Source organism: Apostichopus japonicus, chromosome 15 (genome assembly GCF_037975245.1).
Source record: "Apostichopus japonicus isolate 1M-3 chromosome 15, ASM3797524v1, whole genome shotgun sequence".
NCBI classification, from domain to species: Eukaryota; Metazoa; Echinodermata; class Holothuroidea; order Aspidochirotida; family Stichopodidae; genus Apostichopus; species Apostichopus japonicus.
The window spans coordinates 3,991,313-4,008,069 of record NC_092575.1 but is presented as its reverse complement, the minus strand read 5'-3'; the positions used below and the strand labels follow the sequence as shown (position 1 = coordinate 4,008,069).

Genomic DNA, 16,757 nt, shown 5'->3' with positions numbered 1-16,757 from the left:
CTCTGAGTATAGAAAAAGATATATCCAACCAAAGAGATACTCTTCAGAGTTACAGTACGTAGGTTGTTGCCAACAAGTACACCATTTTTTGTTGCACTGTTAAGCCCTAAATAGTACCCTAATCGGCTGTCTTACACTTATGACACAATATGTCGTCTGCTAAACTTAAAGCAGGTTATGAGGCCCAGATTGGCAGAATGCTGGTAAAAGTCGTTCATTCTTCAGTTCAAATTTACATTTTGTTCAACGCGAGCCAACGGGGAAGTGACATCATTGATTTCTTGTTGTTGATTTCTTGTGTGTACAAAACTTTACCACTGTAGTACTGTATGTCTATCTCACTTGAATACATCCCTGCTCAGAGTGTAGCATTACCCAGGTTTAGAAGATGGCAATGTTGCCAGTTTTTACGATGTTACAAAGCCGGGTATGATACGTATCGTATGTCAGTCAGTACATGTGCCTGTTCAGAATACATATATATATACAATACAGTATGTACAACTTACATACAATATCAGATATTCTAGTTTGTCTTTTTCCAATTTACTGCTTCACTTCACTCATTTGCTTGCATCCTTGAGGCTTTGAAGGCTTGAGTACAGTATCTGTAGCTCCGTGAAATGAACTGTTTATTTTATTTAAAAATACAAGACACATTTGAAGTCAAAGTGTATGCTACAGTAGTTGTAATTTTTTCTCTTGCTCATCGTGAACATTAAACAAGAGTGGGAAGTGGACGAAACTCCAAACTTTGGAAGGGGGTAATGGGTGGGGGCAAGGGCGGAAGGGGGGTTATCTGAAAGTTCTCCATTAATTGACAACAGAATGAAGTTAACAGTATAGTCCTTGTGTTTATGCAACCTTACTTTTATTGTGTTTCATAATATGCTGCATGGAGCATTGCCCTACATGTCTGTGTCATCAATACATGTACAATGACTTTACCAAAGTTGAGCAAAGCAGAGGGGGGGGGGGGTTGGTGTGGGGGTGATAGAATTTGTGAAGGAGCACTTGTTTTATCACTATTGTGTGTGAATTTTTTTTTTATCTTTCTTTTTGTGGAGACGTGTTTCTTAATTTTGCTGTCTATCATAAATTCCTATTGATGTTTTTTTGTTGTGAATTTCAGGTGGAAAAAGAACTTACAGATATTTGCCAAGATGTACTGGATGTTATAGACAACCATTTAATGGGGGCAGCTGTAAACAACAAAGAATCAGAGGTGTTTTACTATAAAATGTGAGTACACAGTCAAAAGAAGATTTTTTTTTTTTTTTTTTTTTTGGGGGGGGGGTTGAAGTTGCACTTACAAGTCTGTCTGTCTGTCTGTCTGACTGTCTGAGCAACAGAAAAGGATGCAATTAATCAAATGTCGCAAGTTCTCATGACGATATTCTGCAGAACGTATATCCATGGATAATAGATTGCAGACTTCTCAACTGTTAATGGGATGATGAGGATGATCAACTTTGCTGGCTAATTTAATGTATACGTATTTGGTCAGTGTAAGCTCAGAGGGTGTTACATTTGTTCAGTTTCAATGGTATTTGAGTTATACTCTAGATTCAGGGCAATTGCCAAATACAAATTGAGAATAATTGCTTTCATCAGTAGCATAACAAGGCTGGTCCAAACGCCCAGGACCTGGGCCGCATTGGGGCCTGGTGTCAAGGAGCCCCCCACCCCAAAAAAACCACACCAATTCAGCCACTGGAGCCAGCAACAGGTCGACAAGACAGCTAGTATAGACATTAAATTGCTGTCCGTTATTTAATTCACTCCTCTCTTACCTGTCTCCTACTACACAAACGCACCCTCCTAGCCTACCAAGACGCCACTGGTATAACAGGTCCCACGCACTCTTTGGACATGGGAGAGCCATATTGAGCAGGGTGTTAAAAGGTGCCAATATCACAGATTGCCCAACCAAGCCCGAAGCCATGGCTGGGGCTTTCCTTCGGGGTGTCATCTCTAGTGCTGTGCCGGGGGCCCTGTCACTCCTTGCTACGTCACTGGCTTTAACGCTGTGCAATTTGAGAGGGTCTTGGTGGTGGTGGTGCTTACACCATGCTGCTGGTCATGGTGTAGACCAGTGATTCCCGAACCAGTGCAGCCAGCTAGAAATCATTGCCTTCATTCGCAGGAGACTGATTCTGAAGTCATTTAGTCATGGAGGTTGCATACTGTATTAATGCTACGTTTTGCATGGTCATAACTTTGTGTCACCCAAGAGCAGTCATTCAAGTTAATTTCACACATGACGGGATATTACCTTTCAGTTACTAAAGAGGTTTATCATATATGTGGTAACAACCATGGAGAGGTATGAGCTACACATTACATACATGTGCAAAAATACATATTTGTTTCCTACATATTTATTTGATAATACTGTATCTTTTCATTGGTGCAAAACTTTGAAGTTAACCCCTAATTGTGTGTTTTCATTCGTGTAAACTGCAAATTCATAACATAATTTTTCCCAGGATATTTCCTTTTGTTCGACCAATCTGTGTGATACCTCCAGATGGTGGCTTATACAGTAGCTTTAATTTGAATTGTCTCACTCAGTCTTCTACCACTCTACAGATGCAATGAAAATATTTCTCCTCATTAATTAAGCCGTTCAGAGTCCTCAAAAGTACTACACAAAATTTGAAGACTTAAACTATACCCTAGTATGTTATTCAATTCAAACTTAAACGGTGTAACTTTAATTTTCACAAATATCAACTGGACTATTGACTCAGCACTTGGCCTCAAATTTCTGGCAAAAGTCTCCATTTGATTCCTTGCTCTTGAACGAGTTGGAAATTTTGAAACATGCACCATCGAAAGGGGCATGTTCACCTAGTCGTGCCTCCATTATGTCCGGTAGGAATTGTTCAGACTGTTCAGAGGAATATAGATCTGAGAACTTTGCAAAAAATAGGAAAATTGACAATTTTTTTTTAACAGCTGTTTTGACAAATTTCTAGCACTTCAAGAGCCTGCTCACATTTCTGAGGCCAGAAGATGCAGACGTATTTTCCGATGACAGTTTCTTGTGGAAACCTTAAATACAAGTTAAACTGTCCGAGTTTCCTTCACTCTGGTCTAATTGTTTCTGTTTTACTGTTTGGTTTCCCATTCCAGGTTAAGTAAATTGGTTGCAAATTCAGGAACATGTGTCTCTTCTTTCAATTTACTTCCATCCAACAAGTAATTAAACCAGGTTTTAACAATTGGATGCCCCCAATGACAGACTGCCGGTTTTTGTTTGTTATTCGTAACATCTTGTTCAGCAATCAGCACAGATCAGTCGTTTTTTTTTTTTGGTTGCTTTTTTTTTCATCTCTACTTTAGAGGTTGTTTGTTCCATCTGCAGAAATGGGCACCAAAAAAAGAGAAAGAAAAGAAAATAACTTTGCAATTAATTAGTGGCCCAAATTAATTTAAATTAATGAACAGTTTTTCTGTAAGTAGTTCTGTAAGTTAGAAGTAGAAGTTCAGAAACATGATTTTGCTCTCTACTGTAGTTTTGAAAGTGTCTCTTCGTTTTGTAGCTTGGCACTCAGAGACATTGGTTTACATTTAACTTCATGGTAGAGATTGATAACAGCCTTCATCAAATCTTCACTATGTACATGGGCTAATTTGCACTCAAGGAGCTAAGTAATAACTCACAAGGATTCAGTTAAAAAGTTAGCGATTGTCTCATTCTCTGTGTGATAATGATGATGTTTGATCAGTTCTTACAATTCCTGTGGTACAGTATATATGTGTGTCCGGAGTAAACTCTGCGGTGAGCATTTCTCTGTCTGCTGTCGCAGGGGTTCTCAATAAGATGGCCCCGCACGCCACAGTTGGCCTGCGAACGATTTTGATAAAGCCTGAAAGAGAAAAGACATTGGTCAAAATATCATGTTGCTCCCAGTACATGAATACTGTATACAGTTTAATGGGACATCATCTGTGATACATTCAGAAGTTAAAAGTTAAAATACATGTATCAGACACTTTATCCATGGATCCAACACTAACAAATGCTGTGAAGAAAACTTTGACCTAGATGTGTCATCCGGGGGGGGGGAGCTCCTTTAACTTCAAAATAAGGAATTTGATACTACTTAAATAAATTTGCATTTTTAATATCAGGGCTTGTAAATGACCTTCAAGAATCAATGACAAATTAGTGGATGGTAATGCCCTCCCCTGTACCCTCAAACGTATGGTTAAATAACCAAAGCCATATATTATAGAACCTTAGCAAATTTGATACCCTAGGTACGTTCATTATAAGTTATTAATTTATTAAAGCGTCTTTGCGAGCTTGATGGTCAGCCCAAGTAAAATATTACTCTGGATATTATGATACATTAATGATACTCCAGTCTAGGTGAAAGGTCCCTGTAATACTTTTCTGTACAAGAATCATTTGAAGCTTCATTACAAGTGGATATCAGCCCAAGTAAAATGATACTCTGATGCTAATTAATGAAACTCCAGCCTATGTAAATGGCCCCTGTGGTACTTGTCTATAATGGACCCATATTGAAGTTTCATTGTTTAGCCTGTAAAATCTGAAATGATACTCTGCAAGATAAAGGCTTATTTAATGTAGAGCTCTCCAATTGATATATCTTGGTTTAATGTACCAAGTACTCAAGATTCATGTTTTTTTAATCATTCAATCTTGGGAGTGATTTATAACATTCCACAACTCTGGCATTTAGCTCATTAGGCATCGCTCTATGAGAGAGATGACTGTAGTCATCCCACTGTGTAATTAAACCCATTATCTGTGTAACATGAACCCTTTGGGAGCTGCTTTATCATAATTGCTGATCTGTATCATCAACTTGAGGCAACATTTCTCAATACCTTTTGTAGTCTACAATAGAGAGCTGGCTTATTTAAGAATTTACTTTTTCAATCAGAGCAGTGATATATATCAAACATTTGTAACTCTAAGTAACAAGTATTACATGATGTCATCTTAATACAACAATTACAGTTCCAGTGTACAAGATAGTAGCGATACGTTTTGTAGTGTCATTCTACATTAAAGTTTGAAAACGTCAGACATTGTTTGACAAAGGCTATTGTGTCATGAATGGAGTGCCAGGTAGAAGGGGCTAAAGTGGATGGTGGGGTGGAAACAGGCCCTCTCACCAAACTTTTCATTGTCTGTCATTTTTACCACAATCAAGTTTGCACCAAAAAAATTGGGCTTCACAGTTTAATGATAGAAGTGATAGCAATATTTCTCAAGTAAGGACAAACTTTGTTTTTCTTGAAGAGAGAGGGTAATACACCATCCCCTTAGACCATCCTCTAGGTCAGGCATCAGATCTTTGTGCCCCCACGGTTTGAACTATGGCTATGCCACTGCTAGGAAGATTTGGGAGGGTGTGTTTGTCAAAAAGACACCCTTGAGTTTCAATGTTTGTCGACCAAACCTTGTGTAAGTTTGGTATTTCGAGTCTTCACATTTCGTTGGTCATATTGGTGGTTCATAGTCAGTTGTCTGAAGCTTACATATATTTACAAACATTTTTCTAAATTTTTCTTTCCTTTTTTTACTATTATTTTTTTTACAGGAAAGGTGATTACTATAGATACCTTGCAGAATTTGCCAACGGTCCAGAGAGAAAGAAAGCAGCCGAGAGTAGTTTAAGTGCCTATAAGACAGCGAGCGACGTAGCGGTCAAAGAACTGGAAACGACAAACCCCATCAGATTGGGCCTAGCTCTTAACTTTTCTGTATTTTACTATGAGATTCTGAATTCTCCCGAGAGAGCGTGTAGGCTGGCTAAGGCTGCGTTCGACGACGCCATCGCCGAACTGGATTCACTCAGCCAGGTCAGCTACAAGGATTCAACGCTCATCATGCAACTTTTACGTGACAACCTCACGTTGTGGACGTCGGACATGCAGAAAGACGGGGAAGAGCAATGTGAAAGTGAGTTTTTAACGTCCCTCCTCTTCCTCTAATAAGCCGACTTCATCTTGCTCCCTTTTGCTCCATCTACCTGTCTTGCCAATGGTGGTAACAGTTTTTAGAACTTACTCCCCATCTTCCCCTTTCTCTCCTCTTCCCCAGTGACCCCCTCTCCAGTCACCGCCCCTTCCTAACCGTTTTATGAATCTATCATAAATTTAGAAACTTTTGCAGAAATTTTAGCATTGTGAAATATCTTGCCGTTTCCCTTTTCTTCTTTTTTCCATTTGGTGATGTTCTGTTTGCTCTATCAGTTATTGTCTGTTAGCCTTTGGGTGGCAGGCACTTTCAAGTCACCTCATATCGAGGCTGTTGCTGAAGTGCATACATTAAAAATTGTGATGAGGGGTGATGCACCTACTGTACACAAGCTGACAATAACTTAACAAGCACTTTAGTTTTTGCTGTAGCATTATGTTTGATGTTTCGGGTCTAGATATATTTATGTTGATACAGAGTGAACACTGTTTGAAGTAGGTGAAAGTAAACCCATCAGAGCCATGTTCCAAAGTTGATTGTCATTCGACAGCTGGTTCAGAGAAAAGGGCAGGTGGAGCACAACCAAGCAAAGTAGTTATTAAAGTACTGTCATGTTGCTGACAAAGGTTAAAATGAATACTTTTACAAGAATGGATTTTGTTATTAATAAAGGATGGATTTTGTTATGAGTAGAAATGAGTGAACAAGTTACATAGCCATAGGACAGATTGAGGCAGACAGAGGGCTTGGTCAAATGCCCACTCCACCGTCCCTGTCTACTCTCTCCATACACCCAATTACTGTATCTAGGCCCGGGATATACCCATAGGAAATGTATTCATCTTTGTGAATGATATGTATGCGAAGGAAGTGTGTTCCTATGTTCATGGGAATGCAGTTTCTATCGGATACCCTTCAATTAATAATGCCAATGATAATTAGGTGCTCCACACATAATCTGTGGGCATATATGTTTAACTGACGTGGCCATATCTTGTTGGCATAGTTAGGGACATCGAGGTGTTTGGTCCAAATAGTACATAAGTTGTACAAGAAGTTGTACAAGAAGTTGTACAATAAGTTGTACATTTCTCGTTGAATGATCCCACACAATTCTACTAAAGCTGTGGTTGCAGAAATTCATACTGAGGCAAACAAACGTTTTCTTCCTCAAAATACCAGTATGTTATCATGATACTAAAACTATTCAACTAACTTTATCCAATCATGCATGGGATGGCTTCAATGCTTGTTAGGCTGAACCAAGTCACCCAGGTACAATAAAGCAATCGCTTTAGAAACTTCTAATTAATGCAAAATGAGTTATTGGCGTGTGTGCATTAAAGACAGAAATATGCAGTCAGCTGTATGCAGAGGGCCATGGAATTTGACTTTCACACTGCTCATTTATCTGAGGTGTTAAAATTCATAGAAAGATGTCGTTTCCATGTACAGTAGCAAAGCAAATAAGTTACAAACAATAAGTCTAACCAAAGGGAAACAAATCAAGCCGTTAGTCTCCTTCATGTTAAATTATCTCGATGAAGCTAACACTTTTGGAATGTAATATTAGGCCATGTCAGGGTTGATGCGAGACCAACAAAACCCGGAAGGGTGCTCAAGGCGCAGACATTTCAATCCTACCAGGATCTGGTTCATATGCTAACTCTACTAATTCTTCAGAGGCTAGTCTGTGAAGAGTTAGCAGGGTTAGCTCCTGAAGAAGACCCTTCCGAGGATCGAATCACCAGGCTCTCTAGATTTTACATATTTACCTGCACAAGTACAACTTTTTTTTGCAGTAGATACACAGTTTGCTAACAGTTATTTGCTCTCTTGGATTTGAAATAGAGTTAGTGTTATCAAGGTCTTGTGTCAAAACCCTTTGAAGCAAGGAAATTATTTCACTAACTTCACACATGTGTGGGTTAAATCGTACCGTATAATATCAGTAAATCATTGAAATAATTCTTGTATGCGCCTCACAATACGAAAGTGATGTGTCCTTCTCTCACTGTCATAAATTTTGAGCCATTTTCAGCGAGGCTCCGTTGATCAAAATTGAGTTGGAAAACACACGGTTACAATTTGAGTTTGCAACCACTATGGCTGCAGCGTCTATTAGGTGTGCAGGTAGAACATACTATATGGATGTATGTACCACAGTGTGTCAAGTTAGGGGACAGACAATAAACATATTATAAGCTACTGATTTTACTATCATTCATTTTCACAGATGGCAGTCCAACCCATGTAGAGGACATTGAGAATCTGGAAGAGGACTCATAGAGGGCCACGTCGTCCATCTTGGATACAGCGTCACTAAAAGGGAGCATAATGCGTTTGAACCAAAGCTGATAGATAAGATCAGAGTTTCCAAATTCATTCACTCTTTTCTTTTCCTTCTTCTGTTACCATTGGCATTGCTTCTACAATGAGGACATGAATGAGGTCCTGTGGCCTTTATCTCAAGAGAAAGTCATAAGTCCAGATTTATATCTGAATACTGCATCTATCGAAAATATCAAACTTATGCACACTCTCAAGTTTTCCTATTCTTTTTTCTTTTCTCTTATCTTGAAAATATCAACAAGATCTTGCAGTTTTTCATCTTTGTAAGATACTGCATTAAATGTGGACCCTTGATCTCACTATTAAATTTGGTTTCAAACACAATATGCCTCTCGTGAAATCTAGAAGTCGCGATGGTCGGAAAAAGTTTCGTGGCGTGATGAGTTTCTTCTGGATCGGTCAGGGATTTTTGTGAGATATTCAATTATTCAAACTTCATCAAGTTGGAGAGACAAAATATTAAAAAAAAAAATCAACAAACAAAGAAAAAAAGTATAAAAAAATGTTAGTAAAAAAAAAAAGCTTTAAGATGGTCATTTCATTTGAAAGAAATCTTATCTATCGTTACCCTTTTTCATTTTTTTTTTTTATCATTCCTTTGCAATATATGTGTTGTTGGAAAAGTTTTGCCAGTTATTGGCTTTCTTTGATGGCAAGACTTACTTGTCAGCTACAAATTGGTGCTCGTCAAGGATCGGAAGGGATCTCAAACGTATTTGTCTTTTGCGCTGCAACGTTTTCCAACAAAATTTATCAGTAGGAAACTCTGTCAAGAAAAGCCAGCTAGCTATTGGGGAATGAAAAAATTGAAAAATTTCATTGAATTATTCGTAACGATCAATTTCTCTCTCGAATTCTTTACAATTTGTTTTCCATTCTTTGCATTTTATAAGTTCTTGATTTTTTTGCTATCAGGAAAATGTTGTTATTTTACAATCTGGTTGTTTTTTTGGTTTGGTTGTATTCAAGGACCACAATTCCAAACCTTTTGCTCTTTAAAAATTGGGGAAAAGCGATAAAAAGGTCGCCTCGAGTGCTTCTTCCAATTTAAATTTGATTTTTAAGTTAAAAGTGTATATTTCTGCAGAAGATCTCCTCCACTTGAGTGGAGTTTTGTTGCCATACAGTTGTGCCCTGATGCCAATATTCAGGAATTCATGCAAATTATTCAATGTGCTGCCACTGAATAACCAGTGTAGGGAAAGAATTTGACATGTTTTTGCATTTTTGTTTGTGTTATTGTGTTTGATTTTGCTCGGGATGTAATTTTTAATAGGAATCAAAGTGAAGGGTTTCTTCCTCAAGTAGTGTTGCGTAATGATGATTATCCTCAAGGCAGATATCGAGTCACAGATGTACTACTGTTGTATTCTTTGTGTGACCCTTGTTGTGTACAAGTCCTGTATCTAATGCTATTGGTTTGGTAGGATACAGAAAGAAGAACGATTCTCGTCATGTAACCATAAAATAACAAATGGAATATTCTCACACTTGAGACGTGTGACACAGTGTTTGAATTGCAAAGTTGCTATATTGGAAGAACATGAAGGATACTCAAGATTTTCATTATTTACTTTAAAAGAGGAGTGGATTCATGGTCTTTTGGTGGGGGGGGGGGGGTGGTTGAGGAGGAGGTGTAATGGGTGGGGGTGATTGAGTGGAGGTTTGGAGGTGATGTCGCTAGTCAGTTTATTCTGTCATTGAAATATTTTGATCACCTTATGAGCAACAGCACGTGTTTGTTTGGTTCCTTGGTTTAAAAATTCCAAAGCAATAAACTCAGCATTTGTTGGCCTGTATTTTTCCGTCATTGTTGGGTATGAGTGCTGTCACATATGGATTAAATGCTTTGGTGTCTACCACCTAAATGGTTACACTCCTGCAGGTGGGTTAGTGGATGGGTAGCAAAGAAGTGGGACCAATTTAACAATGGGGACCATATTGTTAGGTTTTCAGTGCTAAGGTCCTTTTTCCTGAGAGGCTATTCTGTAAATGAGTCTAGTTTAAAACTTATAAGATAGTCTCTGAGTTTTTTTTTTATCTTTAAGGTATCACATTATGAACATGGGTGCAATCTTTGATGACTTACTTGCTAAATTACCATAACAATGGTTAAGTGTCTCATAATTTTAACGGGTGGCAGTTGTTTTGTCTCAATGTGTGTAATAATGATCTGATGCTGCTGCCGATCAGTGAAGTTTCTTGTTCATATCATGATATGCCAGTGGTACAAGTGCATGCTACCAATTGTGAATTGACCTACGGTTTTGTGAGCCGGGATTAATTCACAAGGGATCAGAACCTAACGTGTATCTCTTGGATTAGAGAGTCTTGTGCTGCAAGAGAAGATGAACAGTTGTAGTGTCAGTGGGAGGAAGATGGAGTGACCCTAGATAATTGTATTGATATTGTTCCTGACTTGACTTGCCTGCTGACAATAATTGCACTATGATCTCTTAGTACAGTGTAGACATGGTCCGTTTTGTACTTGTGACACTGACACTGGGTCCTGCCATGTTCCTGTACAGAAATGCAACCCTCCTCTTCCTATAACCATGTTCCTCAAATTATGGAATATCACTGGTACTTTAGCATAAATACTGGAAGGAGCTTCCCTTCTCATTGTATTAGTTTGTATGTCATGTATATATTCTGTATACATACATACTGAAACAGCAGTCAGTAATGTGTTCAACCATACCATCCGGTGCCAAGAATATAAAGTGGAGTTTGCACATAAGCTGTTTGTTTCATTGAAATATATATGTCTTGGAGCAAGCCTTTACTTTTGGAAACGACACTTTCACATCAGATAACATGTATGACAATGTATAACTTAACCTACTTTGCATGAAAGGAATCGGGCCGAAATTACAACATAAGGCTTAATGAACTAGTTGATGCACCTTTTCTGGCCAACATGCAGTACTTCAAAGACAACACAAGTTAATTGAATGGAATATATGGTTATGGTATAGTCATTTTATTTCAATGCAAATACACATGTATACTTTGTCAACAAATAGTACAGTGACCTGCACACTTTCACAAAATCTATTTTTTTCTTTAAAGTTTAAAAAAAAAAAATTAGGATGAATCCCACTCTTGCACTTTAGCACTTATCATTAACTGCATCTGTGGGTAGATTTAGTAATTTATACTTCTCTGTACAGTAGAGAAAACTCAAATTTTGCATTTTCAGTGGGAACGTGTCATGCTACTGGTGTATAAATAGTTATCCCATACATTCTTCCACAGTTGACAACAGGCTTCCTCTTTTCCAGGAAGTCTATTTTTATGGTATCTTGAATGACTAAAAAGCCTGTGATACAGGTCTCGTACTACACAGCAGTCTCAAAATTAGCATTTGGGGGATTGGTAATTTTGTAGCCAGACTGAACATTATTAATTCTTCCAAATGATAAATCAATTAGGTTTGGTCACTTGTGGAAGTTTCTAGTTTGGATCATGCTTGCCTGGTCATATGAAGAACACACTATATGACCATTCCAAAAGTTAATATATCAGCCAACATTAAACATCCCATTTTTTGTGATTTTTATTTTTAGTTGAATGTAATGCATGTAATAAGCAGTTGACAATTTTTCCTAATAACTGCAGTATTCTTTTTTTAATTTGTATTTTGAATTTATTTATTACAGCAGCTTTAACAGGTTACAACATCTGTGACACTCTGAAATTTCATTGACTTTTATTATCAACCTCTTTATGTTTCAAGGGCTAACTTTTAAGAGTTATTCTGTGGTCATAGACGACTGATCTTTCAGAATTGAAACTTCCAGTTTGTTGTCGGTATTATTAATTGCAAAGGTTATAACTTCCATTTTTCAGACACCTATAGTTTTTGGGTACAAAGGACAATACTGTTCTTCAGCAGATCTTATAGGAAAAATCCTAAGTTCCGTTAGGAAGATAGCAAACTTTTGTCAAAAAGCCAGTCCTGGTGTCTGGGGAAAAGTGAGAAATTCATATGGTTCACTTGGCCAAAAACCTGAAAACACATCGATCCAATAGTGTGAGACATTTTCAATTGGAGACCTGGCAGTCTTCTGGAAAGGTTGACCAATAAAGAAGCTGGTTGTTTTATAGTGTAATGGCTCTCGCTGTCAAGCTTTCTTGAACAGAAAAGTTTTTATTCGTAGATTTGATTTCACAACTTCTCCATAAAAAGCAGCCATTACAGGATTTCTGGTGCTTAGATATCAGCGTGCTTATACTGTAGCGAACATTCCAACATTGTGGACTAATGTACAGTTGTAATAAATTCCTGTAAATCAGTGGAAAATATTTTGCCTTTGAACTTAATTGTGGTGTTTCAACTTCTTTGAGTACATTTTAGTGAGATGTCAATGCACCTAGTTCTCATATAGTTAATGAGGTCACATTTATAGACACTTCTGTTGTCATCCAGTTTGTGGTGTGTCTTAAGGCCCGGTCACACTACAGCGATATTTTATCGAAATACGGTCCGATTTTTCCGATTTAAGGCCGAAGAGTGAGGTTTGTGGTAGTGAATGTAATGAATGCAGTAGAATATTCGAATACCTACTTCAAATCTGAGGGGTTCTAGAACTGACTACATTCTGAAGTGACGTCACATCGAAAAGCGATAAAAATCGGAAGAGAAATCGGATAGCTAACCGATAAAAGGAAACGGAGTCAATATCAAAAGTTAGGAGAGGGCTATTCCACATCGGAATGGCTCAACAGATAGCAAATCAGGTCCTTTATCACTGTGGCTAGAAGACCCGAACGAAAAACTCTCCGTTTCGATTCCTCTGGGAAAATCGGATAGTATTCCGATAAAATATCGGTATAGTGTGACCGGGCCTTAATTCGATACTCTCCATGTGGCAATAACAGTTCATGCAAGTCGGTGCAAATTCATAGTTTTCCTTCAGAATGCTGTTTTTAGCTTGTAGCAGCCAATCAGTCACATACTGAGTACAATATAAGGCCAAGTTAGAAGGAAAGGATGGCTTGGCTCTGACGAACACCTTTGATAAAAAGTTCACAGATTGATAGTCATATGTCATATTTCTCATGCCGGTCAAACAGCCTTCTGATGGAGAATATGTTGACAAGGCATCTAAGATTTTGATAGTCACACATTGTATGTTGTCTAATATTATGGCTTGGTGTGGAGAATGTGTGGAAGGATGCAGCATTTTTTATAATTTAAACATGATTCGATGAATCACATTGCACAGTCATTGTATGCTGTGATATAAAGCACTGAATCGGTGTGTAGGGAAAAGTGCACCTGGACAGTGGAACGACTGTGCCTACTAGTTAAATTTCCGTTATTTCTTCAGCGGTGATCGTGAATGCGATGTTTTTCTGTTAGTGCCAAATGAAGCATACTGTTTTTGTTACATTGATTCAGATGAAATAATGCCATGGTATTCACATCACCAAAGTCAGATCATTATTCAAACATTTATTCAACTAATAATAATCTTCTCTGCCGTGAAACTTTGTTTCGTTTGTAGTTATCGTTGGAGCATCTGAATTAAATTGCTGGTTTATTTGTTCAAAAGAATTAAATTAAAGAAAGGTCTATGAATCAAGTATCTGGTAAACTAGAAGATTTCTGGAAAAGTGGACCAAGTGGTAATGGATGGATTTTTGTTAAAGGGTTCATTTGCCATAGTAGGGAGACAAAAACCTGGGAGAGCTTCCTTTATATACATGCTAACAAGCCTTTTTTGCACTGTTGATGTGACAGGAATCATCAATGAAAATTGGTAGACTACACATTCCAAGTGTTGTAACTGGTTTAAAATGAAGTTTCATATTGAAATTAATCATATGTTATTATTGGAAAGGAAACTTTTCCTTACAATTGATTACTTCAGTGTAGGCATCTGTCCTCAAATTAACCAGAAGAATTCATTTCACTGAACATGAGGTTAAGCATTATAACCCTAGGCTGTATTTCTGTGTATGATTATTGTGTTAGGCTGTTCAGTTATCAATAAAGGAAGCCCTCTTTCAGAACAAAAGTGTGAAATGTTAATCTGTTTTCCACAGCAAGATTAAGCTGCCCCTTTACCATACCTACCAAACTCTCCCGGTTTTACAGTTAGACTCAGTTTTATGCGAACCATCTCACTGTGGAGTTTCCAACTCTCATGTGCAAAACTCTCATAAACTGGGTAAAATAAGGTATTAAAGCAGCTTCTATTGCATTATGGGTATTTTTCTTTGTAATAACTGAGTCTTATTTGACTTAAGAAGATTTTGTCAAATCTCCAGGTTTCAATACCAATCTCCAGGTTTTTGTATTGATGTTCCCAGATCTGCACCATGGGGGGAGGGGGTGGCAGAACTACCTTTACATGGCTAAGCTTTGGGGTATTTTCCTATACCCCAGTGGGTTTCATATTAAAAGTACAAGAATGCTCTTTCAAATTTGCTTTCTTTTTTGGCCTTTCCCTTTTTGGTTCTTGCTGAATTGCCGCAGAGAGAAATCTAGTATTTAGTGTTGCATGTGTTAACGATTACTTGTTTGCTTCCATTAATCAATTTAATTAACCCTTCTAGACTGATTCTTGATTGGTATCATATATAATTGCAGACCAGAATGAAAGATGCTGGAAGGTTTACAACTTATTCCTTTAATGTGTAGATGTTTAACAAGTTATATACACAAAAGCTTTCTTATTATGTCATCTTTTTTTCCTTTTCCTTGAATGTGTGTGTGCCCCATAGGTAGACATATAATGTTCTGCATTTTAATGTTCTGTATAGGTATTATGTATCAGCAATGGAGTTACCAGTGTAATGAAAGTTGAGACTGTATTTAACAATGTGTACATGTGCAAAAATAGACATTTCCACAAACTTAATATGCTCTTCTGCGTAGTATTTTGTGTCTAGAATACTTTTCTATATGTCGATGTAAGTTGACTAATTAGGTTTGACACTAATGCAATGGAGGGAACTATAAAGTGCAAAATCCATTGTTGATGAAAAGTTCAAGGGATTGAATAGTGAAAAAAAGAAGCCTCCTTTTATGGTAATGGATCTCAATGACAGACTACTTAATCGTGTTTGTGTTGCCATGACAATGTTGAGAACAAATGGTTTACAGAAAGCTATAATAGTTTCCGATTTTGGGCGGAAAATATCTTGTTTTGTTCATCAAGAAATTCGGAAACGTGTCAAACAAACCAAAACAGTATAAAGAAAAGTTCAGTCATATTACTCAGAGTATGGCTTCTCTAACTAGTTGTTATAATATAATGAAAGTCATATCATTTGGTTCTGTTTATAGATAGTCATTGATCACTAGATAGTGGGATTAATGCAAATCATCACACAACCACAGATCTATCTTCGCAATACCATGTACACTGCGTATGAAGCATGTTATGAAATATTGCACCCAACGCATTGCAGAATTCCAATACGGAATGACGAAATGAAAAAGAAGTGAAGAAACAATTTCAATGGAGCTGATCTCAGTAAAGATACAGTTACCACCATTTTACTCCACACGCGTGAAGATAAATCTGCCAGGTATAGCCTTACAGTTTCTACTTATTAACCTTTAAAGCCTAAGTTAGGCTAGTTAGTGACATTGCTAATAGTAGCATAACTCGGCTAGTACTATGGACTAAAGTAAATAACACTGCCAGTATATATTGTGTAAGCCTCACATGATAACGAACAGGTTAGGCCACTGAGTTTATCGTACCACGCATGTGACATAGAGGATAAAGTGACCGATTTGGAAGGAAGTCATGAAAGCAATGTGCATGACATTTTCAGAAACTTTCAAGTGGCTTGGCTTAATTTTTGAATAAACTATGCATTGAGTTACGCTGGAAATGTCAATGTAGCAACTAGCATGTTAAGAGTAAGACCAGTGGATGTATTAAAGGGGGGTTAAGTACTGTGTTAGAGCCTAACGTTGGGCTAGGTTAATATTTTATGTGGGTACATTCAGTATAGGCCTCTGTTACTTAATAGGCTAGTTTGAAAGCAATTAAGCACTGTCTAGTTCTCTTCAGATGGTCAAAGTCATGCTGTATTATGTAAAGAAACATGTCAAAACTGGAAAATGTATGGAAACATTTCAAAGGTTATCGCTGTTGGAACATATTTGGCAATTTTGGGGTCAATTTTGGGGTCACTGGAAAATACTCTAGTACTAAAGTTATTCTAAACCCACACCAGCCTTCATTTCTATGACTTTCTGGGATGATAAGGAGACTGGAAAGTCAGCAGCACCATTAAGCAAAACTCGAAGGACTGCACGTCAACAGCCACATCAGGGGCCATTTGTGCAGTATCAAGACCAAGTAATATAATTTTTTTTCTATGGTTGCAACAGACACATTCTCAAAATTAGACCCAAGACTACACAGTAACATGCAGTTGTAGAAAAGCATTTAGGCATTGTTAATATTTT

At 37.6% G+C, this 16,757-nt stretch overlaps 1 protein-coding gene across 1 annotated transcript in view; it reads left to right on the top strand.

Annotated features, from left to right (window-relative positions):
- LOC139981692 (14-3-3 protein epsilon-like) overlaps nucleotides 1-15,189 on the top strand; it is a 47,019-nt gene extending 31,830 nt beyond the window's left edge. The window contains exons 3-5 of the mRNA XM_071994295.1: nucleotides 1,133-1,242; nucleotides 5,586-5,947; nucleotides 8,202-15,189. Of these exons, the coding sequence (XP_071850396.1) occupies nucleotides 1,133-1,242; nucleotides 5,586-5,947; nucleotides 8,202-8,254 (525 nt within the window). The 3' untranslated portion in view covers nucleotides 8,255-15,189. The remainder of the gene's footprint in view (nucleotides 1-1,132; nucleotides 1,243-5,585; nucleotides 5,948-8,201) is intronic.
- Nucleotides 15,190-16,757: the final 1,568 nt, after the last annotated feature.